Genomic DNA, 25523 nt, shown 5'->3' with positions numbered 1-25523 from the left:
AAATTGTTAATGAAAAACGATTTTTGCTGACTGCTTGCCACTGCCAATACCACTTGCCGCTTTTGCTGCTGCAGTAGCATTTTCATATTTGCAACGCACGACGCCAACAACTACCGGCGGCCAGTCAGCGTTCAAATCGATTCAAAGTGGGCTGACACCGGCAACGGCCTCAGTCGCAGTTGAAGTCGCAGCCGCTGCCGCTGCCAGAGCCACAGCCGACGCCGCTGGGTGTGCGCGCGCGCCACATGAGATTTCTATTATAGATTGGCCCTGATTGAATTCCGTGGCGCAACCTGTTTGGCAGCAATAGTCGAGCAGTGGCCGGAGCAGCTGGCAACATAGAGAAGAAGCGTTGACCCAACTAGTACTATCAATTCATTTTATACTCGTATATACTTATTTAAGTGGAACTAAATACGGTAGTAGGCATACTAGGCGGGTTATCGAAATAGTCCTGCTCAACATAAATTGTGTTTCAATAACTAACAGAAAAACTTCCGGCTTTTGTAAACTACCTTAGGTATGGAATGGATTTCTTTTGTTACTTAAACTATACAAACGGGAGATTTTAAAACTTGGCTAAGAAGACTGCAATAATATCTAATAAAGCCTTCGATTTTATTTCAATAACTAACAGAAAAAGATTCGTCTTTTGTAAACTACCTTAGGTGTGGAATGAATTTATTTTGTTACTAACAAACGGGAGATTTTAAGACTTGGCTAAGAAGACTACAATAATCTATATCTAATGAAGCCTTCGATCTGTTGCTGTTATACTTTTCCGTAATACTATTCTTTAATACTATTCTGTAATACTATTCATGTAATACAATTCTGTAATACTTTTCTAATACCCATGCCTTTAGAATGTCAGCAATCATTGTAAAACTCAATGGTTAGAGAACACAAATTGAATTCCCATTTCTTATCATAAGATCAAATATAAAAGAAAACAATTCGTTATTCGGTAGACGCAACGCTTGATACTGGCAATTCCTTGATTTTGTAAACATTATAAGGCATATTACTATTGTGCTGAGGAATTCCAATATTACGGATTGTAATAGGTAATATTTCTTAAAGAGGATTCTTTAAACTGCTGTTGTTAAGAGCCTTAAAAACGAAGCTCTGTTCCCCAGACTCTAATAGCTGAAAAAGGACTGTTCCATCAACTAATAAGGCAGGTTTGTATTATCATTACCATCACTGGAAAACATTCCAACATATTTAAATTAATTAATAACCCACTGGAATTTGCATTAGATATACACACTCGATCGGTTCACCTTGCCCCCTCCACCCACTGTGGCCATAATTTTAAATTGAAAACCCACACAAAACAATATCTCATGCCAGACCAGACCCTTTTCCTCGCAGGGCCAACTCTTTTGGAAGTGGCGTCGGAGGCCTTAGCAGCTATTAGTCTGTTTACATATGTACATGTATGTATGTATGTATACCAGATAGTTCTTCTTCTTAAATCTAGCATTTTGTGGTAAATTTGTAGCTCTTGAGCGATGCTTTGCCCGCTTCGATTTTATCGCAATTTTCAACAACTACTACTACTACTTTCTCGTAGTGTATTTTTCACATTGACTTTTCCAAATGGAATCTTCGAACCAAAGGGCATAAACACCCTTCATATTTTCAGCTGCTTCAGTTGCAAAAAAATTATTTAATTAATAAATTATTTAAATTAGTACACCCTTTCACCTTTTGGGTACCACATATTTTTGCCCATTTCCAGCGCCAACTTATCAGCTCGACAGTCCATTTGCTACTACATATTTAGCATATAGTTCTCATGCCGCCGACCTATGCGATGCTTCAGCTTGCATTAATTGCCTGGGCCTGTGGACATTTGTGTGGGAAGAAATCGATTATGCGCGGAGTCTGGCGAATGGGATTGGTTGCAGTGTGGGCGCCTCATCTATATATAAGGGAGGAATCGGGCGCTGTGTTCAGTTAGTACGCTGAAAGAGTGCGTGCACCAACCCAGAATAGTTGCGTATCCGCCAACGAGAAGGACTCACAAGGATGCTGAGGCTGGGTGCACTAGTGTTTTTACTGGCGCTGTGGCAGCTACAGGACTGCGTTGTCGCACAGAAGTATTACATGAACTTTGCCTTCAACAACAATAATCCGGATGCGGGCTCCGGGGCCGACAGTACCGGAATTGGAGCTGCCGACCATCCTGAGCATGCGGAAGCTGGCGGCGGTGCTGGCGCCAGTAATGGAGAATCAGATGGTTCCAAGGAAACGCACACAGGTTCCGGTGGGGACACAGGAGGGGATAATGACTCCCACGAAGGTGCTGGCGCTGGTAGTGGGGCAGCAAGTGGCAGCAATGGTGGTGGCAGCGGCGGAGATGGTGGAAGTGGCGGGGATGGCGATGGTGGTAGTGGCGGTAATGGCGGTAGTGGTGATGGTGGAAGTGGCGGTAATGGAGACAGTCACGCCTATGTGGCGCCCGCAGAGACGGCTGGGCACGATGATGACAACGACGACAGCGACAGTCAAGATGGACCCAAGAGGCGCGCCCTGGCTGAAGAAGAGGCGGACGGTGAAAAGAATCCGGAAGGGGAGCACAGTCATCACAGCAGCTACGAAATTAGTATCGACGATAGCTTTGGCGGTCGCTATGTCCGCTCCATTTACGAGAGTTCCGAGAGCCACGGACATTCGGGCAGCAATGGCGGCTCCGGTAGTCGCGGCAAGGCGGATCACGAGAGTTCTCAGAGCGGCGGAGGTGGAGGTGGAGGAGGAGGAGATGAAGATGATGCAGCAGAGGCGAACCCCCCAGTCGCAGGTCGCGGACAGAGACTCTACGGAGACAATGACTACGAGGAGGACAATAGTTAATTTCTATAGGTGTGTACAACATCTTAACAAAGCGTCTGTATCTCCAATTTTTTCTAAATCCGCTCTTTTCTTGCAGTGTAGCCCCACCACAAAGCCGCCGTAACTGAAATTGCTGTATTTTCCCAAATTCAAATACAAACAAATAAATGCTTTATGAAAATTGAATAAATTGTAGTTTCCAAAGAAAGAAATTAAATTAAAAATGATCCTACGGTTATTGCTGAACAATTAGGGATAAGTGGGATAAGTGTTTCCCCTTCGAATTCTTCGCATATCTGATTATACGCTTAAGTACAAGTATAAGAGAGGTCTGCGTTCAATGAATCCTTAATTAATAAGCAATTTATTTAGATATACAAAATATTTCCCAGCAAATTAATATTCCTTCGGTTTTGGAAGGTTTGTCTCTTAGGAAAGTAGAACCGTAAGCCGATCATAAAATGTGGATTTTCAGATTAATTGTAAATAACTAACATATTGTACATGCATTGTCTTACTTTTTAGTGCTGATATAGCCGATAACTCTCATGCTAAGAGCAATATCAAGATGTTGTTTTCGAAAAGCTATTTCCAGTTGAGCGATTGAAAAAACTTCGCAAAATGCGGTCACCCTATTTGTGATGAAGAAAACAAGCCGAAGACTTACAACTTATTAGCACGATTCTGTCTGACAATCGTAGCACCATCTAGTGTTTTTAATTGTTACATTTTTCCCTCGGTATTTGTTTTAAGATTTTCACTCTTTGACAGCTTATTTGGATTTGTAATAAATGTCATTTAAAAAGCTACTCAGAGATGCTTTATAAGAATTCTGCAGCGCGATCAAACAACTTTATTTGAAGACTTTTTAAATGAATTAATCGAAATCAATTAAATAACCACAGTTAAATAAATTGACTGAAAATAAAGAAATAAAGTGTATTTAAGTTTTAGTTTTCAGCGCTTTCATAGGGTATTTTATTTCTATCTTTTCCATCTTCGTTTTTTCAACTGATTTCGATTTGTAAGAAATTAATAATATTGTACTGAAGCCATTAAGTGTTATTTACAGTGGAACAGAAGACAACTTTCAGGGTTACCAGAGCTGACTAATAGTTGAACTTTTCCAGCTACAAACTCAAAGCAAACAGAAGATGCAGACCAGACCCCTCTGGGCATCTCTTTAGAGCCCTCTTGTCCCACATAGAGCTCTTTTTTGCATTACTCTCACGATTTTAGGATTAAGAAATAAACAGATGGTTTACTTCACTTTAACTTCTAAGATCCATATACAGATCTATTATTGCTTGAACTATATAAAATGGGGAGTAATAAGCTCGTTTATATAATTCTGAAAGCGTCGATTATTTTGCAGCCCAGTAGTTTTTTCTGAGTCTGTATCAGAGCTGTACCCATTTTCGCTAAGTAATATCCCTTAGTAATTTGTATTAACTTTTAAAAGTAACATAAACTTACGATTTTGTTTGTGAAACAATTCTAACATTTTCCATATATGTATTGAGAGCAGCGCTTCTTTCAAGTCCTCTACCTCAATAATTTGAACATAAAACACTTTCCCATAAAATGTCGAGTCTAGCGATAGTAACGCTCACAATTATTGGCGCCCATTTACTGGAGTTACGCCTATCAATCCGAGCCTATATAAGGCACCCCTTCATGGTGCGTGGCGTGCAGTCGCGGGCCGTTCATTTAGATGTTTACATGTGAGGGCCAAAGAGATCGCTATACGGATGTCTAGTATTTTAAAATGTTATTGCATTGCCTGCTGGCAGCGCTTCCTCTGATTGTTGTCCTCGCACAGACATACTACATGAATTTCATATTCAATAACAATCGCTACGTGAGACTCGACGGCATGGAGGGTGCGGAAGTGGACGCACATCTAGTTGGCGCGAAAATCCTTCGTAACAACAGAACCGGCAGCAGTCATGGCGACATCTTTGAGGATAATGAGGACACAGTTTTGCCCAAGCTAGAAGGTGGCACTGTCGAGGCGGAGAGTAGGGATAAAGAGCGCAGATCTCATGCGCACTCAGATAGCTATGAAGTGCACCATTCAGACGAACGGGAGCCCGATGGGGATCCAACATTAATCGAAGATATAGAAGAGGGCTTAAATAGCGATGAGTCGGCGTGGATATTAACCACACGGCGACCAAAGCCACCCGAAATGGAAAAACCGTCCCCAGCCGACAACTCTGAATGGGAGATTATTACAAAGTCCACATCAAGGACTAAACGTCCCAAAACAGCAAAAACGAAAACAACGAAAAGGGTGACGAAGAAATCCACGACTCAATCAATACCAGAGAATGTCTCTAACGAACCAGACGAGGAAATAACAACAAAAGCGACGCCCAGCACGGACAATACTGGAGGCAGCAATATTGCTAAAACGACTCCACCTATTACCATCACTCTGCCAAGTGATCTGACAAAACCCACAAGGCGCACCACAACAACAGTGAATAGCCAGAATACGAACGAAGGGACAAAACCGAACAATACTACAAAGCTGGAGCAGGAATCCCCCACTCAGCCATATCCGGTCGTATCGCCCACAACAGAGCCAACCTCGTACGAACCGCCCATGGAAATTACAACAGAACCGATGCCCAACGAAGGGACAAATACGGACAATAATGGAGGCAGCAATATTGTTGAGACGACTCCGCCTATTACCATCACTCTGCCAAGTGATCTGACAAAACCAACGAAACGAACCACAACAACAAGGAATGGCCAGATTACCAGCGCAGGGACGATCCGAACTCCGCCTATTACCATCACCCTGCCAAGTGATCTGACAACAACAGACAAAAATCAAAATACAACACCGGCCGATACAGACGATGATGATTTGATGAAGACATCGGAGGGTCCCATTCAATGGAAGAGCATAACACCGCATCCGTCGAACTTCTTTCAATATCCGCATGCCAAGTGCCGTGAGGAAATGGATTTGCACGAGTTGTTCGGCATTTCGCTGTTACGTGATCGTGGCCTGCCCGTTAAGGTGCTCTGCGACTTCGATAATGGCTGGGGCGGGCCGTGGCTGCTCATGAACCGCATGGAGCTGCCAGCACGCATCCATATGCGTCATTGGTTCTTCGGATACATAACCGAGGATTACAAGGACATGAATACGAACTTCTTGGCGCTGGCCCACATTATGAATCACATGCGCCTGGCCATGCTGATCATTGGACAGAACAATAACGATCAATTGGTATATAACTTATACGATGATGTCGTCATCTCGGGCTTCAATGATCTGTTCATGTTGCGAAAAGCCCATTTGGTTGAGGCCAATACTACGGATTTGCTCTTTATTTCCATCGGTTCGGTTATGGAGTCGTATACAGGTCGCAATCGATCCTGTCCACTGCAACTGCTGGGCGCTTGGTGGGGCTATAATTTATGGGATGCCAACTATGAGACCTTTTGGTGAGTTTGGTTGAGAATAAATCATTTTTGTTTTTAAACAAATTTTGCTTTAGAGAGGTAGATACTATTTAAGTTAACATTTTTTAAAGTACCTTTAAAAAATTTAATTGTCTGTTTTTCTTTGGCTACATATTTAAAGATTTGTATAGTTTCTGAAATTGTTTGGAAAAGTATTGAAAATGGCATTTTCAGAAACAAAATTCAAACTATTTTACTTTCCCATTGAACTTATTTTTTCATTGCCTTTTATAAATACCTGTAAGTCGATTTGCAGGATAATGTGTTTACAAGTTCTTATGAATTGCGAAGCAGTTTGTAATTGTCTTTAAGAATCCTAGCTTGCATAATTTCGCAGATATATATTAATGTTTTCAAACCAAAGTTTGTCCAACTTATAGTTGTTTCTGTTTCCGATTTGTGAAAGAAATAATTTTGTTTATGATCAATTTTTAAGCTTTTCTAAGGTTTGTTTACGTCATGGACGATTGCTTCATTCTTTTTTAGTTGTAGTCCAAAATTTGTTTAAATTATGAAATATAATGATCGAAAGATTAAAGTAAAGCTTGATATGAAATACAAACAAGTGAACAAAATGAGAAGAGCTAGTCTATAGTTAGCTTTGAATAAAACTACTTTTGTGGTTTTTCTGAGTCCGTGTAATAATATTTTTGTTTACTAAGTACATTTGACTTTTTAAAAACTTGTAAGCCATTATCAAAAGATTTCTAAAGATTGAAAGAATAGCTTAAGTTGAATACAAAACTTATATAAATTCAATTGCAATACATATATCAATTATTGCTCAATATTTCTAGCGTTTTTCCCGTCGATCGTGACATCAAGCGTCCCGGCTATATGGCCATCTTTATAAAGCCCAGTCCGTTTCCGGTAAACAACACAGCCTACTATGATTATGCAATGACCACGCGACGTCCCTGGCAAGTCGTAACCCCACCGAATGGGACCGTCCAACATTTGGATAGCAAAGAGGCAGCAAGTCAAAGGATAAAGGACTTTGAACTGAACAAGCTGCGAGTGCAGCAGGAAATAAAACGCCGCGCAGAAATTTATAAAACCATCGAAGAGCAGCGCAAGGCGCAAGCAATGAAGGAAAAAACGTAGTACATATCATTAAGAATGTAATTATAAATATAAGATAGTATATAACATGTCATTCAAGCAATGCAACTACTCATTAATTTTAAAACAAAGTCATGTATTATGTATTGTTTCTAATAAATATGTAAGAATTCAGCTAACTAGCACGTGGGTCAATGGCATGCTTATCACGGGGGAACTATATTTAGTTACAACATTTCTGAATTTTTAGTGAGTGATAGGATGGCTGCGAAGTTTCTTCTATTTTTGCATTCATTTTAATATTCATATATGCGCTGAGAAGAAGCTTTTAAGTCTAGTTGTTAAAACGTGCCACACACTGGTGGTTTATCAATTCTGTAACGTTGTTTTTTATGAGCCCGATTAGCCAGACATTCAGATCAGATTTGTATAGTTTGCAAGAAAGTGAACGATTTTTCAGAGTCAATGGAATCAAGTTTTACAATAAATGTTGCTGGCAGGCGCGCCTAACTAATTAAAAAGATATCAAAACAAAAAATGTGAGACAGCATTCTAAAATTTAAAAGTATAGTCTCTTTTTTTTAGCTCGTCTTATAAGAGACGCGAGATTTTTGTTGCTCTGCTTTGGTTATAGAAAATCTGGTATATTATTGACAATAGCTTTATAAACCCTAAAACAATTCGACCATCACTTTGAAGTCTTTACAGCACATGGAAACTTAATTTTGTTTGGCTGCTTTCTTGGTCTTGATCTTTACACTATTGATGGCCGATTTTTTGCGTCCAGCACCATTTAGCTTCGTCTTGTTTGTGGCAACAGGCGCAGGTTTTGGTTTGGCAACCTTCGCCTCGACACGCACAAATAAATCGTAATTGAAATCCGTGCATGATTTTCCTGCATCGAGAGAATACCAATAATGTTAACTTATTTGTAGGCTCGGCGTTTCAATATACAATATATACCATCACACATTTCCTCGCCACACTCTGCGCAGGTCAGGAGGCGTGTCTCCACAATGCCCGATTTGTTTTTGATCTTCTTCACAAAGCTGTTCGCCAGCAGCCTATCACGTGCCTCTGTTTTCAGCTGCAGTTTTCCCATTTCCACCATGCGACTGAAATACTCCTCCTCCATTTTTGACTTGGGCCTCAAAGTGGTCAACATCTTCCAATCGATGGGTACTGCGCACAACTCTAGCAGCACAACATCCTTCATTTCTCCGGGCACGGGATCCGCATACACATACATGGCCTCTCGTTCGCCATTGGCCTTGAGCAGCTTCCGCATTTCCTTTTTGGGCATCTTAAATGTGTAGTCCTTGTCCTTGATTTTAATCTCCTCCGCACGCACTTTAATGGGTCGCATCTTATAGTCGGGCACCTTGTCCATTAACCGCTTGAACTCCTCACTCGACTGTATGTTGCTGCGACTGAGATCTAATACGGGCACTACGGTCTTTTTCTTAGCCAATAGATCTTCTAGTTTACTCATTTTTCCAGATAATTATATTTCAGATGATGGAGCAGAACAATTTTCGTTAAACAAGTAGTTTAGATATTGATTAAACTAAGTCTGTTGTCATAGAAAAACAACAGTCGTAAACGATGACGAGAAATAATAGTGTTGAGCAGGTCCTTTTCAATTCAATCTCTGGTCTGTTTATGGTTTACAATACTGTAGCCATAGTAGTGCTTCTTTTTAGAATATACTCCCAATAAGAATTATTCCACTTTAAAGAGGTGCTGATTTTCTTTTTATTGCTGTCGATAAAATCGTATGTAAGCTAAGAGCTTTTATTGCCAAAAGACGTTATCGGCATATCAATAAATTGAAGAAATATTGAATGTACTAGTGTTTAATATTTCTATTTGCTTATTTCTATAACAAAGGCAGTTTTAAAATAGAAATTAAAATGCTATATAGCTTATATATTAAAGAGGAAAGAGGAAATTGTACGAAGCTTACAATAAAGGCAATATTTGTCAATTTGTAAAAGCTAGAACTATTCCATCAGTTGATGCTTAAAGTATTCTTCACGGAAGAGTTTTCTAGTCTTAATTACCCCACTAAGTACCCTACTTTTTAAAGCAATCGAGTTACCGATTTTGTTCTTAGATAGCTTGCAATTTTTGCTTGCAATGTTTGGGTTTTGTAATCAAATATCAAAGCTTTTCATTAAATGCTTACAAAAGAAAATGCTGTTAATATGTAGATTCTTCAAGTACTAACCAATTTGTTTTGCTTTACGAATTAAAACAAACTCTTAAACTTTCCAAAATATTCATCATGTAATAATCTAATACTTCCATATTCATTCCTTGTAAGTAGTTTCCAATATCTGTGAATTTCCCTAATGGTTAATCTCCCGCCTTTCCCACAAAATGCGATGCCAATAAAAGAGAACTAAGCGCATACCGGAAATTGGTGGCTTTTGTACGTCTGTCATAATTCGCGTAACAACAAAGACAACAACAGCAACAACAACAACAACAGCAGCAACAATATCTGCAACAAGCTTTGATTTGGTGCCTGCCTTTGTGGTTACCAAATGCACCTCGCGTTCCAAATTCTGTGCCAATAATTGACAAGCCAGCCGTACCAGCCAACAATAGAAACTGAAGCCAACTTTGATGTTGGTGTAACTTGGAAAACCAACAACAACAACAACAGCAACGACAACAACAACAACAGCAACGACAACAACAACAACAACTGCAGCAGTAACAAGATAAAAAAAAATTGAAAAAAGAAGTGAGCTATGCAAAGTTTCCATAACAATGAGTGCCCCAAAACAGATTCGAATGTGCACCGCACCGCTCTTAGTTAGTATTCGGAGTTCGGTATTCGGTCTTGACTTTGAACTTGGCATGTGTGTGCCAGCCATAGAGGCTGGCGGGACACGCAATGTAATTGGACTGCTGACCAAACGGTCTCTCTTTACTTTGAGCATCGCTTGGCAATTTACAAAAAATATGGAAATATGCAAATCATTTCTGTGCATCAAACAAAAGGTTCGAGCAACGGCAACATCGGCGGCAACTTGTTAACGTTCTCAATACATAAGTAACCCAAATATTGTGCAGACCAATACTTGATCAGCATTACAGACAAGGCAATTGTGTAACTCCTAAATAGAATGATCTATAAGGTGACCATTAGATTTTGGTTGACACGGAAGAAAGAAACGACACTAAACTCAGTCTTAGCATCTTCTAATTGATTTCCAATTGCTTATTAAAAATATGATGTGGTTTTAATTCTAGATTTAGAAACAATTAATTTTGTAGATTAGGAAATTGGCCCTAAAACTAAAAACTTGTTGTATACTTGGTATAAATTCCAAGCCAAATGTTTATCATGTCATCTCATTATTTCAACTCATCATCTCATTCAATTCTACATCTCATTATTGTAAACTTATAAACAAATTTATACTTAAGTGAAAATTCTTGATGAATCATACAAAAAATAAATAATTTGGAATGAGTCAAACGGATTATTAGCATGTGACTTAAACGAAAATAACATTCGAGTTGGAAGAATTTGTGCCTTGCAGAACATGTTTTCTAAAACTTAGAAATATTTTCCACATCACAGTTTACTTCATGTTTCAGGTTTCATCTTTTCTACTCCGGCTTATAGCTTCAATAATCTCGCTCTAAGATTGCGAAAAAGAGGAATTCTCGTGCCCTATAATAAAAAACCAAGGCACTATTTAATCTTCAAATGCCGTTGGATAGAAGTCATCTGTGCGGCACAAAAGCTACTCATCTTACAAAACTTGTTTGCCTGAAAATGTTGGACTCTTTCATCACTAAGTGAAAAATTAAAAACCAATTAAACAGGGCTTGAAATAAACATATCAATAACGCGGATTTAGCCTAGCATTGTATGCTCTGAGAATATGTACATATTTTATATTGATGCTTTCTTTTCTGATGAAACATGAGCTTTAAATGAGTCTTAGTGTCTGCGATCTGTGGCCCGACGAACTTATTTGTCACAGCTTATATTCCATTAGTAATCATACCATACTCGTAGAATGGATTTACTTTCCATAAAATTCACATTCGTAGACATATGCCAAAATATTTTGTCGAAAACCAATGGGCGATTTTGCCAAGCAGAGAACTTCTACCCAACAGGCTAACAGTGGTGGACAGAGGAATTAAAGCAGCTAACAAAAAGTTTTGGATCTTAGCGCGCGATTTTAGATCGAATAATTATATCAGACTTGTGAGAAATATACAACAAAAAAAGTAAAAAAAAAATTTAAATTAAAAAGATGGTCTTCCTCTGCTTTTTTCTTGCAAAGTTTTTTAGTTTCAGGACTCGATTAAATGAACTATTTGTATAAGCTATATTTGACGGCTAAATTAAAGGCAAAGATCTTCTTTGCACCTAATCCTAGCTATAAGAGTCCAAAAACCCTAGAGTTGTTGAGAAATATATGCAGCTAGAGAGTTGACAAGAGCGCCGGATCCGCTGGCTTATTAAAAGTTTATAAATAAATACTTGTATTTATTATTTAAATAAATAATTGAATAATCAATAATTAAGTTTTCATATTTCATGTAATTAATGATGTTAATAATTTCTTCGTTCTTTATAAACTATTACATGTTTTTTACATAAATAATGCCATGCTTCGAATAAAAAGATTACTACATTGTTTATATATTGATGGCCGTCATTGTAGATGCCATTTTAGGGAACGCCCGCTTAGCAAATTACAAGCGTCTACAAGTTTTGGGCTTTTTATATCGAAATAATTTTTATAGGTCTTGTCTATGTAGATTTCTTTTGTTCTATTCTCTATTTCATTTGTGTGTGTGTGTGCGTGTGTGTTTGTCTATTCAGAATGAAGCTCCACCTTTAATGGTGACCTTATAATGACGGGTCGGGAAGAGACCATAGTCATAGAGACTAATAAAATTTGCATGCCAACTCATACATCAAATGGGAATGGAGTCTGAGACTGTCGTCGTACGATCACTTCTGGTTGTTGTATGTTGGATGTTTTTTTCTTTTCTCCTTAAAATGCCAGTCATAAAATAATTTTTTTTAGTCAAAATAAAGTTATTTTGGTTACGCATCATTTACATAGACATGGCTTTATTTTTCAATGACTCGGAAGACACTTCAATATACACGTTTAGGCCCAAAAACTTTGCCAATCGATCGTAAAAAGGCCATATAAAGTATTATGGGCTTTATGCTAAAGATGTTGAACTTGAAATACAAAACAATGGCAATAGTGGATAGTGAATGTAAATAAAGCGCGTTAAATTGATGACAAACAAAGTCATTTATAGCGGACATCAAATTTTTAAGTTATGCTGCATGGTATTTGGCCAATTCCCAGACTACCCTCTACTATCCTCCCTCCCGCCCTCTCTCTCTCAGAGTCGCAGAGTCGCCGCTGCCTTCGCTGCTTCTGAGTGGCAGTTAAATGAAATAAAATTAAATGGCATCAAGTTGCCGGTAAGAAGCTTCCAAAACACACACTAATAAGCAGCTACAAAAGTGCTTCTGGCAGCTTCTGGTCACCACCGATGGGCAACCACAACAACAAGAGCTCCAATCAAGACAGCACTCAGTGCAGCACACTTGGATTCATCTTGGTTGCTGTTGCTGTTGCTGCTGAAATACATTTTAATTTGGAGCGCTCTGTGTGTGCGCCTTTAAAAGGCAACACAAACAATAACAACAACAACAGCAATAACAGCAACAACAACAACAAAGCGACCAAAATGAATTTCAAACTGAAGAGTTGAAACGCGCAAAGGCAAAGGCAAAAAAGCAAAAGACGTTCAATTGTATTTCTGCGCTCAATTTAGTTGTACGGATTTTGACCTGCTTAACCTTAAAGCGAGAGCCAAAAGCAACAGAAACAGCAACAGCAACAACAACAAGCACTTTAAAAGCAGCAGCAGCAGCCACAACAACAACAACAACAACAAGAACAACAGCAAACCTGCTGTTGAGGCCAGAGACGCAGACGCAGACAACAATTTGAATTCTAAATTAAACAGCTTTTTGCGCTACCTATGCCCGGGAGCAGCCGCCGCAATGGTCACAGGAACGTGGGCCGACCTGCTGCCAAGCTGCCGCTATTGCTGCCACTGCCACTGCTGCTGCTCTTGTTGTTGTTGCTGTTGTTGTTGCTGTTGTTGTTATAGCTACGGCCTCTGCGGCAATTGCGCACCCAACTACCTACTCATTGTAATTCCTCATGTCTCGCAGCAGAGAGCAAACGGCTAAGAACGATCGACCTCAGCTGCCAGCCAGCACTCGTCGCCCGGCCCAGCAACTACAACAACCTTTGGCTGGTTGGCCAGACAACCGGCCAGTCGGCCGTGGGGTGGCCTCTTATGCCCTACATAAGCAGGATATATTGGTTTGTAAAAGCTATTTAAGGCCCTAACATAATGCGATACATTTTTTCTTAAATTTAAAGACCGCTTTTAATCTCAATGATTGCAGCTGCAATTTCTGACAAATATCTATTTGGATTTGAGAAATAATCATGACTTGAACTCGTTCATAAACCAACATCGTACTTCAACCTTCCTAGTATCCCTAATCATATAAGATACTTTCTTTCTCTTTCCTACCCTAAATTAAGAATCTTCTATGGACAACCTATTATACAGAGATTTACATTATATAAATAAATAGATATAAATGACAATTCATCATCAGCAATAGATTAGAAATACTTGACAATTGAATAGGATTTAATTGTAAGTTCATAGATAGTAGTATCATACTATTATTTACAGCTTCCATATAGAAAACATAATCATATTAGTCCATTCAAATTTGACATTTAACAACTTCAAAAAATTTAATAAAATATTCCATTTTATTCAGAAATATAGACTTGTACTGAAAAATCATTAAAAAGCACATTACTGGAACCAAGAGATTAACTATTTTCATACCGATTTGTTAATGTTTTAAACATGTGTTTTAATTTAGTTCAATATTCGTTTCAAAGCATATATCTTTGATATTTTCAATTTTGTACATGAATGGGGAGCTTATTAAAATTTAATTCTTAACTATCATATTGCAGTTCCTATAAGAGCAGCGATTGATTGTATGTTATAGAGACAGCTGAAGAAATCTGGGGAACTTTGAAACCATTGATTTTATTGAAATATAATTTTCTACAACCATCTATTTTACAGCTCTTATAAGAGCTTCTCCTGACTACGCAAACAGATTGTGAAGAACTGAAAAAAACTTATTGAGTGTCCTAAATTTACAAAGCAAAAAAGTTAAACTAATCTCAAACCATTTCATCCTAAGCAAGTTTTAATTAAATTATGTCTACTAGTTAATAACAATATTAACTATAAAATTTAATGTTTCATCTCTTCTTTTCTTTACAAAAGCATTATTTTTAGCAAAGCTTGTTGTTTTAATATCTTAGGGGTGGTTAAGCATATTTTATGTGGGGCATTCAAACTTCGGTTAGTTTGGAAGCGATTTCTTCTCTTGTTCTTGACTGCCCACCTAAAAAGCTGACTGGCATTTGTTGTTGTTGTTGTTGCTGATGTTGTTGTTGCCATGCAAGATCTGAACTCCACTTCACTTGTGACTTTGGCTTTGATTTTGGTATTTAATGATTTTCTTTTCACTGTGATTTTTTCTTTACTACTACAGTTCTGCCTCTGCTGCTGCTGCTGTTGTTGTTGTTGTTGTTGCTGCTGCTGCTGTTGCTGCCACACAACCCAACAATTACGCTTAATGCCAAACATCCTCTGCGTCGGCGCACGGGTCGTGCTTACTGACTGCAAAGACGGTGACTGGGGTTTGATCTTGTTACGCATTGGGGGCCTAGTAGGTGGCCCAGTTGGACAATGACGATAGCATTTGATTGGCATGTGGCAGTTGCATGTGCAGCTGAGACTCAGGCTGCCGCTGAGGCTGAAGGGGTGGGCGTTGGTTGTTGTTCCTGTTGTTGTTGTTGTGGCCATTGCGATTGCATTAGAGCTTCGTTAGACACGTGACTTTAATGGCATAATTGCAACTGGGCTGGATGGAGGGAAATTTGAAATGGGAAATCGAAAATTGTAGAGTGCCAGCAACCTTGAGCCAAGCCTAAGCTTAAGCTTTCATTTTGATTGATTTGCTAGCAGCGGCCATATATCAATCATGACCTTTTTACACAGCCCAATGCAAATGGCCCATAGTGCCGCCGTCAATTCAATAAATTACAAAAATGCAGGAAAAATAAAAAGACTAGAGTTAAATAAATTTGCCAATGGTCGTAGTTCTATGCACACTGCAGCAATAAATAAGTTTAATTCACAGCTACACCCGCAGGCTCCGAATGAGACGGACAGTGTTAAGGCACAGTGGGTGAAGAGAAAGGAATTTCAAGTCAAATTTATACAAAGTTTGTTGAAATAATATAGGAAACTAATTTAATTGCATAGGCTATTCGATTAGCTGAATAGTCTGAGCTCATAATAGGATTGCTGAAATAGTTAGCTCTTAAGAAATCACACTAATGGTTGTGTTAGAATTGTCTTCCAGAAAAAGTTTACAAAGTCTTTCCGAAATCTTAAGAGATCATATTATTGGTTGGGCTAGGATTTTCATGCAGAAAAGTCTTTTCGAACTCTTAAGAGATCGCAGTAATGGTTGGGCTAGGATTTTCTTCCAGAAAAAAGTTTACAAAGTCTTTCCGAAATCACAGAGATCACACTATTGGTGGGGCTAGGATTTTCGTGCAGAAAAAGTCATTATTTTACAAATAAACCGTTATGACATTAAAATAATCTAAATTTCCAATGCTTATAGAAGCTGTTCATTTCGTAATATATGGACAATGTAATAGATGTATTTATTTATTGCAGCTTCCAGTAACTTATGCACGATTATTAATTATTGTAGTTTATCTGTTATGCTTAAACATTTCATTAGATGCAGCCTCTTGTGCTAAGCCTTAAACAAAATCAGACCTTTGCTTAATTTATTGCCTCAATGGCATTTAGTATGGTAGAGTTTTTATTAATTGTATTAATATAAATTATTGTGTTGGGCTCAAAAATGAATCTGAAATAGCTTGTTGTGATAAGCCTTTACTGCATTAATTGAAAAAATTAATAATATTATACCTAAACTTATACTAAATATTGAAAAACAAGACTACTGCTTCAAGAAAGTTTTCCAATATCACACTCTTGGTTATAGACTTTTTTTAATAACTAAAAATGTGAAAAAAGTAGACTTGAGTTTGTGATAGCAGCCACAAAATTTAATGCAACATTTCGTTCTAATTAATTTATATTTACTAATTTCTTGTTGCTATGCATTTCGATAATATTATTCATATTTGTTGCTGAATAACGCAGATCAACCACTTGGGAATTATTGTTTGAAAAAAGAAGAAATACAAGTCGGCTGAGAAATGAGAGCAACCCGGTGATAGATTCTATGTCTAGCTGACAGTTTTTGCTTCTCTCGTATACCTAATTCAAGACTCCAGTACTTAAACACCCTCTTCAATTTATGATAGGTATTTAGTGTAAGTAAAAGCGAAGCTAAAACTACATTCATTTCATTTTGCATGAGTCTGTCGAGCATCTAAGCTCATTTTTTTTTGTTCACACAGATTTGGCAAACCTATCCACTGTGCCACTACTCAGATATTGTATCTTGAGGTCACAACATTAGCAAATTTTATGTGACCCGCTGGACAACAGCAGCAAACAAAAAGCTGCAACAGCCTGTGCGCTGTTAATTTTGCTCGTCGGCAGCAGCGGCAGCACATAATCAGTTTATTTTGTAGTTTTTGTTTGCGGCGCAAAGCTAAAAAATACAAAACAAAAAAAATAATAAAAAAAAATATACTGCGCCCCGGGTTACACGCCAAAGATACAATTTTAGATTATATGCCCAACTGCGCGCATGCGCATAATAATAATGCATGCAACGAGCAGAGAGACGACCACGACGACGACGACGACGAGTAGCCAATTGGAGGCAAAGCTTTCGAGCTGCCTGGCTGGCTGGTTGGCTCAGCATCGACTGCTGCCTCTGTTGGCTTCCTGTAGGGGCACAAAAAAGGCGTGCAAGTGGGTATAATCATCATCAGCTTTGATAACACACCACCAAGCAGCAGAAGCAGCAGCAGCAACCAAACAACAGTGCTCGTCGTCGACCTGCCTTGCCATGCCATGCCATGCCATGGATGTGGCCCTGGACCCAGACTGGAGGACTGGAGTGGGACCCGGCATGATCTGCTGCTTGGCATTTGACTTTCGAGCTGACTTTTTGCTTCCAGTCATGCGCTGTCTCTGCCTGCTGCCTTCCGACTGTGGCTTCGTTTTTGCTTTTGCTGTCAGTTAAATGGCAGGTCTGTTGTTGCTGTTATGGCCACCTTATAACCTCCACTGTATTGTTTTTGCTGCACTTTGGCGCACATTTCAAATAACCTCTGCACCAGGCAGGCAGGCAGGCAGCTGCCCTGCAGCGATCCGCTCGATTGCAATCATTTGCTTTCGTGCTGTGATTTTTGCCCCAAGTTGCCAACTTTTCAATGTAGGTGATTGTTCTAACTCCCCAGCCTCCTCAACCACCTCTTCCTCTGTCTACCTGGACAAAATGCAGCAACAACAACAACAACCACAGCAGCAGCAACATCATCAAACAGACGACATCATTATCATGCAGCATTATCAAAAAAAAAAAAAAACAAAAAAAAAGACGAAAAAAGAAGGAGTCAAGAAATTGCTTGTCGTTGCGATTTTGTAGGCGGAGGCGGCGGAGCGGGCGCAGCGGGCAGCCAATATATTGAAATATGGCGGTAGGCGCGCAATTTAAATGTTGCAGCAGCAACAACAACAACAGGGAATGTGGTTTTAAGTAATTCATGGATTAATGGTAGCATATTGCTCTTGTCTGGAGCTTGACTGAATGGTTGCTGTTGTTGCTGTTATTGTTGGTGGCTGACTGGCCGCTTCGTGGTCGTGGTAAGAGTAGGAGTTGCATGTTTAGCACGTGCCTCAAACTTTACTCTTGAATTTGTTGCCTGCCTGCCTGCCTGCCAGCCTGCCTGCTTGTGTGCGGTTGTGTTGTTATTGTTGTTGTTGTTGCTGTTGTGGTTGCTTGTTGGCCAACTGACTGAGTACTGATAATGCGTTGGCCGCCAACGCCGTGGCGTCGCCAATGCCGCAAACTAGATCGTTACGTTCGTTTATAATCATTAGCCTTGTTGCGCTCGTAATACGCTTTTCACGGTTAGGGGCTAGAAAAGCTACATACAAGTACATACTCGTACTACTATATAGCTCTTTTGGCTATGAAAGTTCATTTTAAGTGGAAGTGGTTACTATTTTTGTTGCTTGTGTTGTTGTTGTTGTTGTTGTTGTTGCTATTATGGCTTCGCCACAAAGTGCCGTTAATATGATCTATGCATATTCATGATGTTGTTGGGGAAAAGTGTAATAAAAATATATGTACATATACTTGTATATTATACATAAACTACACTCGTATATGAACAAACACTGTTTAGGAAGCATTACAAATTGAAACATAAACATTTATTCTTGACAATAATTTTTATATGAAAAATTTAAAAAGCAATACGTTTTGTAAATGTTTCAATTCTCTAATACTGTATAATTCCGTATACATACTTGTAAGTATTCCTACTTTTTTCTTTAATAATTGAAAAGACCCTAGAAGCATTTGCTAACATAATCTCTTCTGCTAGTTTTAAGATTTTAATTTTAAGCTAGCCCTTTATAAATAAATAAATACTATTGTAAAATTTTTACAAAAGCTTTACTTTTTAAATATGTTTTGCAATTTTCTGCAAAAAACAATTCTCTAACAATACTTAGTTACAAATAATTTCACTAAATACTAAGTTGTTTCCCTTATTTATGGCTTTAGTTAATTAGCAATTTGAGGTGGCAGTTCTGGATTACAATGGCGGGGCGAACTGATCAGAAAGGTCCTAATGTGTTCAAGTTGCTTTAAAACAAAAGTAGAGAGCAGATTTACATTTTGCGAAAACATAAACATTTATTCTTGACAATAATTCTATGTTTAGTTTTCTTAAATACCTTATTTTATTCCACCTTTTTTGATATTGATATCAAATCTAAAACAGCAATCTTATCTTATTTAAATAATTTATAAAAATAATTGTCAAATAAAATACTTCTCTGAAAATGTTCTAATACATCAACATTTCTAAAGACTTCATTACAAGTTATTTAGCTTCAAAATGAACTTTGGTTTATTCCAGCACGCTAATTCTTTTCTTCATTTTACAAGTATAGTTGAATTTGTTAATAGCTTTTCAATTTCCCATTTCCCATCGACACAATTGACCAATTGTCGAAAACGTCAACACTTTTTCTTGAATAAATAACTATGCCCAGCAAATTGCATTTTAATGCAACTTTCCAAATCAATTTAGACGCTCAAGTCCACAAACACAAAGTGCTCACAAGCTCAGTGGATGGTTGCCTTTTCTCTATGATGTTCGGTATTGTACCCAAGCAAGACTTACACACACACACACACTCACACACACACTCGCAAGGAGGCTGTGCGCATGCGCAACGTCCAATATAAAAATAAATAAACCTTCAATGCATGTGACAGTTATGGATGAGGCCTTTGGGGGCAGGCTGAAGTAACGAGTCGTTTGTGCGATAAAAAATCTAACTTTAATACGAATTAAGATAAACAAATAATGAGAGAGTGAGAAAGAGTAGAAGGGAGGGGCAGGAAAGGAAAGGGGGGACAAGCAACGATATAGGCAGTGAGCCCAGCCCGGCGCAGCCCGGCCCGGCCCGGCTAGAGGTAATCGAACGTTGTGGCACGTCGAGGAGACGGAGAGACCTCTAGACCCGAGCTCAAGTGACAAGTGCGCCTAGACGCTTGACATTTGCGCGCAGCAAATATGATGACGATGGCGACTAGGCGGCGGCTGGGCACAGCTGTTGTTGTTGGATAAAATACATATAGATATACATATGTATGTGTGTGTGTGTGTGTGTGTGTGTGTGCAATGTTTACTTTTATAATGCTGAAATATGAAACTTTGCGCCTAATAATAGGGTCGACTTTGAAATGCATACAGAGAGGCGGCAAGTTAGCGAACTCAACTTCATGCCCAGACATCGAGACTCGACGAACCGTGCTTGTGTGTGTGTGTGTCTCTGTTTGTTTGTGTGTGTTGGTGTGTATTTGGTGGGGGCGTTACCCATGGCGTAAAATCTAGAGCTAAAACGATCTGTGTAGTTCGCTGCTTGTTGCTGTTGTTGTTGCTGTTTGCTGCTTGACATTTATGTGAACCCAAGCAACAATAACACGTTGACGTTGGTGTTGCTGTTGCCCGATCGAGGAGCTGTTGCCGCTGAGACGCAGAACGTTCGACGCTTACCCACTGCCCCCCACTCCCCTCCACTCCCCTCCACTCCACATCACTCCACTCTGCCCTGCCAGTCAGCTCCAGCGCTCTCCAGCTCGACACGACACCGTGGGCTAAGCGAGTCAACTTTAAAGTCATGAATCTTATGACGCCTACGTGTACTTTTGGCATTTGGCATGTCAAATACAATAAGTACAACAGCGACGACGACGACGACCACGACCACGACGCAGACGACGAGTACTTGGCAACTCTTTTGGTTATACGATTTGTAACTATATAGAGTAGATAAAAAGTGTGAGCGAGACGATCAAGCGCTCAGCTCGCGTCCGTCTATGCGTTGGCTGTTTGTTTTTGACAGCTCTGTTGTGTTACCCTTTACCTGTTGGCTGGTTACTTGGTTGCTCGGTTTATCCAAACACCTTTTTTTCATTTTCAAATTCTTTAATTCCTTTAAATTGAAACTTATTTTGTGTTGCAGCTTTATTATGGACATGATTTTGAACTGCCACCTCAATCATCAACTTCAATTGGGCAGTGGTTTTGGGTTTTTAAATAATTCCATTGATTCTAATATGCTGGTAATATTCTCCCCCGATTCAGCATTCTTCATTGAAAGTGTCTAGGAATTTGATTGGAATCAAAATACAAATAATACCAACATATTATGATTTTGAACATTGTGAAACTAGGCTTTTGAATACACATTTCAATTTGTTGTAAATAAAACGAAATAAATTTGAGAAATATTATTTTGGTCCTAACATGTCGGTAATTTTCTCCTCTGTATCAACATTCTTCATTGAAAGTGTCTAGGAATTTGATTGGAATAAAAATACAAATAATACCAACATATTATGATTTTAAACATTGTGAAACTAGGCTTTTGAATACACATTTCAATTTGTTGTAAATAAAACGAAATAAATTTGAGAAATATTATTTTGGTCCTAACATGTCGGTAATTTTCTCCTCTCATTATATCATTCTTCATTGAAAGTGTCTAGGAATTTGATTGGAATCAAAATACAAATACTTGTAATACCAAAATATCGTTACTTTAAGGGACTAGTTTTCTGAATATCCATTTCAATTTGTTTTAAAAAAAAAAACGAATTAAATTTGAGAAATATAAGTTCTCATTCGGAAATATTAGAAAATGTCCCTATCTTATAAATATCAATATAACATAAATATTTTGCTCGTGTTTTACGGATACTGATCCCATAATCCAATAGTAATATGTATCGCAATTGAAAAATTAGTTGCGTAGCCGTAAACAGATATGAACTTAAAAAAGAATTCGAATTTAATAACATAAGTCAGTTTTCAGGTTCTTAAGAGATGATCTGACTATGAGAAATATTCATTTCTGTAAATAAATATCATTCCACGACTTGCTTAGTGTCGTTGCTAAAATGTAAAAAATCGTACTTAAACTTTGAAGAGCAGAAATGGAAATCCAAATTCAAAATAAATATTGTCTTCTCCTTGTTCAGCTCTAAACAACATATGCATACTTTGTTTAAATTAATGACTATGATCTTAAAAAGTTAAGCAACAATTGCCGCTGTTTTAAGTTGCAAAATGGATATCAAAGATTTGTGCCAGATGAATCAAAAATTATTAAAAATGTTGGCAATGAGTTAAATGTTTTGCTGATTGAGGCTGAACATAGAATGTACTTGTATATAACATAATATGGCATTGATATTAAACTCTCTGCACTGCAATTAAGCCACAAAAAAACGCTGTCACTTGACTGTGCAGGCGCTTGGTCGTAAAGTTATTATAATTATTATTATTATTATTGTGCCTTAATATAGTCATAAATCTGTGCATTTAAAATGCAGAAAATATAGCATCCTGCTGTTTTTGGCGAGGCTAAGCATGCAGCATGCAGCTTGCAGCAACTTACGAATACGACTTCATCTGCATTTTTTGTTATTGCCTGCGTACGGGCGATAATAAACTGGCGCACTAAGCCACCCATGCGTGGCTCGATGTGGCAAGGTGGGGCCAGGTGGGGCAAGGAAGGTCGGTCGGTCGGTCGGTCGGTCGGTCTCTCGTTGTCGTTGTCGTTGGCAGGCATGCCAAGCAATCTCTAAAGTCTAAGCAATATCAATAACACTTGCAACGGCAACAACGTTGATGGGGACGGTGTTGGTGATGGTGATGGAGATGGGGACTGTGACGGTGACGGTGACGGTGAATGCAACATGATGCGACGACTGCGTTGAAGGCGACAACGATGCCCGGCAATGTCACTGAACCAGTTCTCAATGTCTTCATATAGATTTCGCTGGCTAGCTCGATGGCTAGCTGACTAGCCAACCTATGCACTAAATATTTACAAGCTGCACAATATCTCAAACTTGCAGATACACAAACACACACACACACACACACACACACAGGCTAGTCCATTTCTAACTGCAATGACAATGCTGTTACAGTATGCGGAACAAGTTCATGCAACTGCGCTGCACAAAAGGTGGCAAGTAGAGATGGACAGAGTCGGCACGAAATTGGCTTTAAGAAACAGGCACGCACAGGCAATAATGCTCATTGCTCGTAACACAAACCAAAGATATCACTAAAGTAATGCCTAATTATTAAGAACTGGCAGGTGTTTTAATAATATATGGTGTCTATGGAAGAACTGTCATTGAATGTTACAATATCTAATCAATATAGAGTTTATCTCAACACATTTAATCTCTCTATGAAAAACAATTCATCCTCAGCAGCTGAAAATGTATAAAGCTGAGAAATTATTACACCTTTTCTCTACTTTGATATTACCACTAAGAAGTGTATGAAAATTTCACCCCAAAGTGAGGTAAACCCGGGGGTTAATATGTATATGAGACACATTTTATTTGTGATTCGATTCATTTCAAGCTTAATTTCCCTATTCTATAGCACAGATGATAAATCCATTTGTGGAAACTTCGTTTTTAGGCTACATTATTATTATTCTATTTATTTGACCGAAATTTGTACACAAAACTAAAAGTGTCATAGCTCTTGTATATAAATGGCTCCATCTCATAAAATTTCAGACTGTTTTCTTATTTCTTATCAGAATCATTTAAAGAGTATTCCCAATATTTGTTGCAATTTTAATTGTCATTGAAATTAGGTGATAGATTTTATATTAATTGCTCATTAGGACTTATCGAATCTATAAAGCAAAGTTTATTAAAAATATATTATGCTTTTAAAAGAAATGAATCAAGGACTGAGTGGAATTTTTGCAATGCACAATAAATTAACACCCATAAGACAGCAGGAAACTTCTATTTTTCTATCACGTTGGGCAAGGAACACGACACATGTCCACCTCTAGTAGTCTGGCAAGCCTTGGCCTAGGCAGGCAGGCAGGCCAGCCAGCCAGCCAGACCTGGCCAAGTGTCGTTGTGGCCATAAATTCAATTGAATATTACGCCAATTGCCTTTTTGTCTATCGCAAAATGGGGAGGAGTTGTGGGGCCATAAAAACTGGTTCGTCTGGCAATATATATGTATATAGTATACGCACTACCTGGGCTGGCCTGTCCCGGGCCCGGGCCCGAGCCAGTTGGCGCTATCAGCGCTGCTGCATTGCAAGTCTATTTTGAGGGGCCGGCCAGCAATGCTTTTATGGACGCTCTAAGCAGATTTAGTTCATCTCTCCGAGATGATGGCGCACGCTAAGCCGCTTTGGACTGCTAATTAGGCGACTTTTGGCGCGTCATCGTCATCATCAGCAGCAGCAGCAGCAGCAGCGCGTCAAGGCATCGACCAAAGTCTCGCTAATATGCATCAAAATGTGTCAACACCTGAAGGCGCAAAGAAACGCTCATGTTAATTGGTAATGTTCGGCCTATCGGCGGCAGAGGCAGCGACAACTGGCCAGCCTATAAGAGCCTAGACCTGCACCAGTTGTCCGTTGTTCGTTGCCCGTTGCCATGTTTTCACTCCATTAACGCGTTTCAGAGCAGGATCTTGGAAGCTGCTATTTCTGCTGCTGCTGCTGCTGCTGTTGCTGCTTTAATGACGCTTGACGTTGACCGATCGTCGACCGCAAGCGGCTGACCGATCAAAAGTCGTTCAACTTGCCGGAACTGGTCGTAAAAGATCACTTGGGGTACAACTATTCGCCTGCCAATGTGTGTGCACACACACACAGCATCGTTGTAGTCCCATGTGGAGCAGCTTTTGGAGCACTGGCGTTTATTATATTGAGCCGCCTGCATGGCACAATATTAATGGCCGCCACAGAGTTCAGCCCGGGTCCCCCACACGCACACACACACACTCACACACACACACATACGAGCACTCGTACTACTGCGAGGGGTTCAAGCCAAAAACATAGTTTATCTTGTCGTTTCGAGGGTACTGGTACTGGTACTGGTCGAATGGCAGGAACGAGCTCTGAAGCTCTGAAGTAGCTTGGACTAAATTAACTCTGACTGTGAGGGCATCTATCTTAAGCATCTTAAGTGAAGTGATCGTGGGCTTGTGTAAATGTTGTGCTCCATAGAATAAATTGCAGATGCAGATGCAGATTGGCAATATTATTTACTAGCTATTGAGCTTTTGGCACGGTTGCTTTTCCTCTCTCCATCGTACTAACTTGTCTACAGGAAGTTCGAAATTAATTAAAAAGCAAATAAAGCGAATTGATGCCACTTAGGCAGCAGTAGCACCACAGGCTGCGTTGAAGTGGTTCCT

At 39.1% G+C, this 25523-nt stretch overlaps 3 protein-coding genes across 4 annotated transcripts in view; 1 reads left to right on the top strand and 2 right to left on the bottom strand.

The window, feature by feature from the left end:
• LOC115631341 (mucin-19) overlaps nucleotides 1-25523 on the bottom strand; it is a 78557-nt gene that overhangs the window by 1490 nt on the left and 51544 nt on the right. The gene's annotated exons all lie outside the window — the stretch shown is intronic.
• LOC115631640 (accessory gland protein Acp32CD) lies at nucleotides 1987-3027 on the top strand. Of its 2 annotated transcripts, none has more exons than XM_030528448.1 (2): nucleotides 1987-2871; nucleotides 2939-3027. In XM_030528448.1, exon 1 carries the CDS (start codon nucleotides 2038-2040, stop codon nucleotides 2860-2862), a length of 825 nt encoding a protein of 274 aa, XP_030384308.1. In that variant the 5' UTR covers nucleotides 1987-2037; the 3' UTR covers nucleotides 2863-2871; nucleotides 2939-3027. The 2 variants fall into 2 exon arrangements, with proteins under 2 accessions (XP_030384308.1, XP_030384309.1); XM_030528449.1 differs by having other exon boundaries at nucleotides 2944-2968.
• LOC115631641 lies at nucleotides 8066-8881 on the bottom strand. The gene is made up of 2 exons (XM_030528451.1): nucleotides 8353-8881; nucleotides 8066-8284 (listed from the first exon to the last, which is right to left on the bottom strand). Exons 1-2 carry the CDS (start codon nucleotides 8879-8881, stop codon nucleotides 8109-8111), a joined length of 705 nt encoding a protein of 234 aa, XP_030384311.1. The 3' UTR covers nucleotides 8066-8108.

This window comes from Scaptodrosophila lebanonensis, unplaced genomic scaffold, assembly GCF_003285725.1.
Source record: "Scaptodrosophila lebanonensis strain 11010-0011.00,11010-0021.00 unplaced genomic scaffold, SlebRS2 tig00001412-arrow-pilon, whole genome shotgun sequence".
Taxonomy (NCBI): domain Eukaryota; kingdom Metazoa; phylum Arthropoda; class Insecta; order Diptera; family Drosophilidae; genus Scaptodrosophila; species Scaptodrosophila lebanonensis.
The sequence above is the reverse complement of the archived record's forward strand: the minus strand, read 5'-3'. Positions and strand labels throughout refer to the sequence as shown.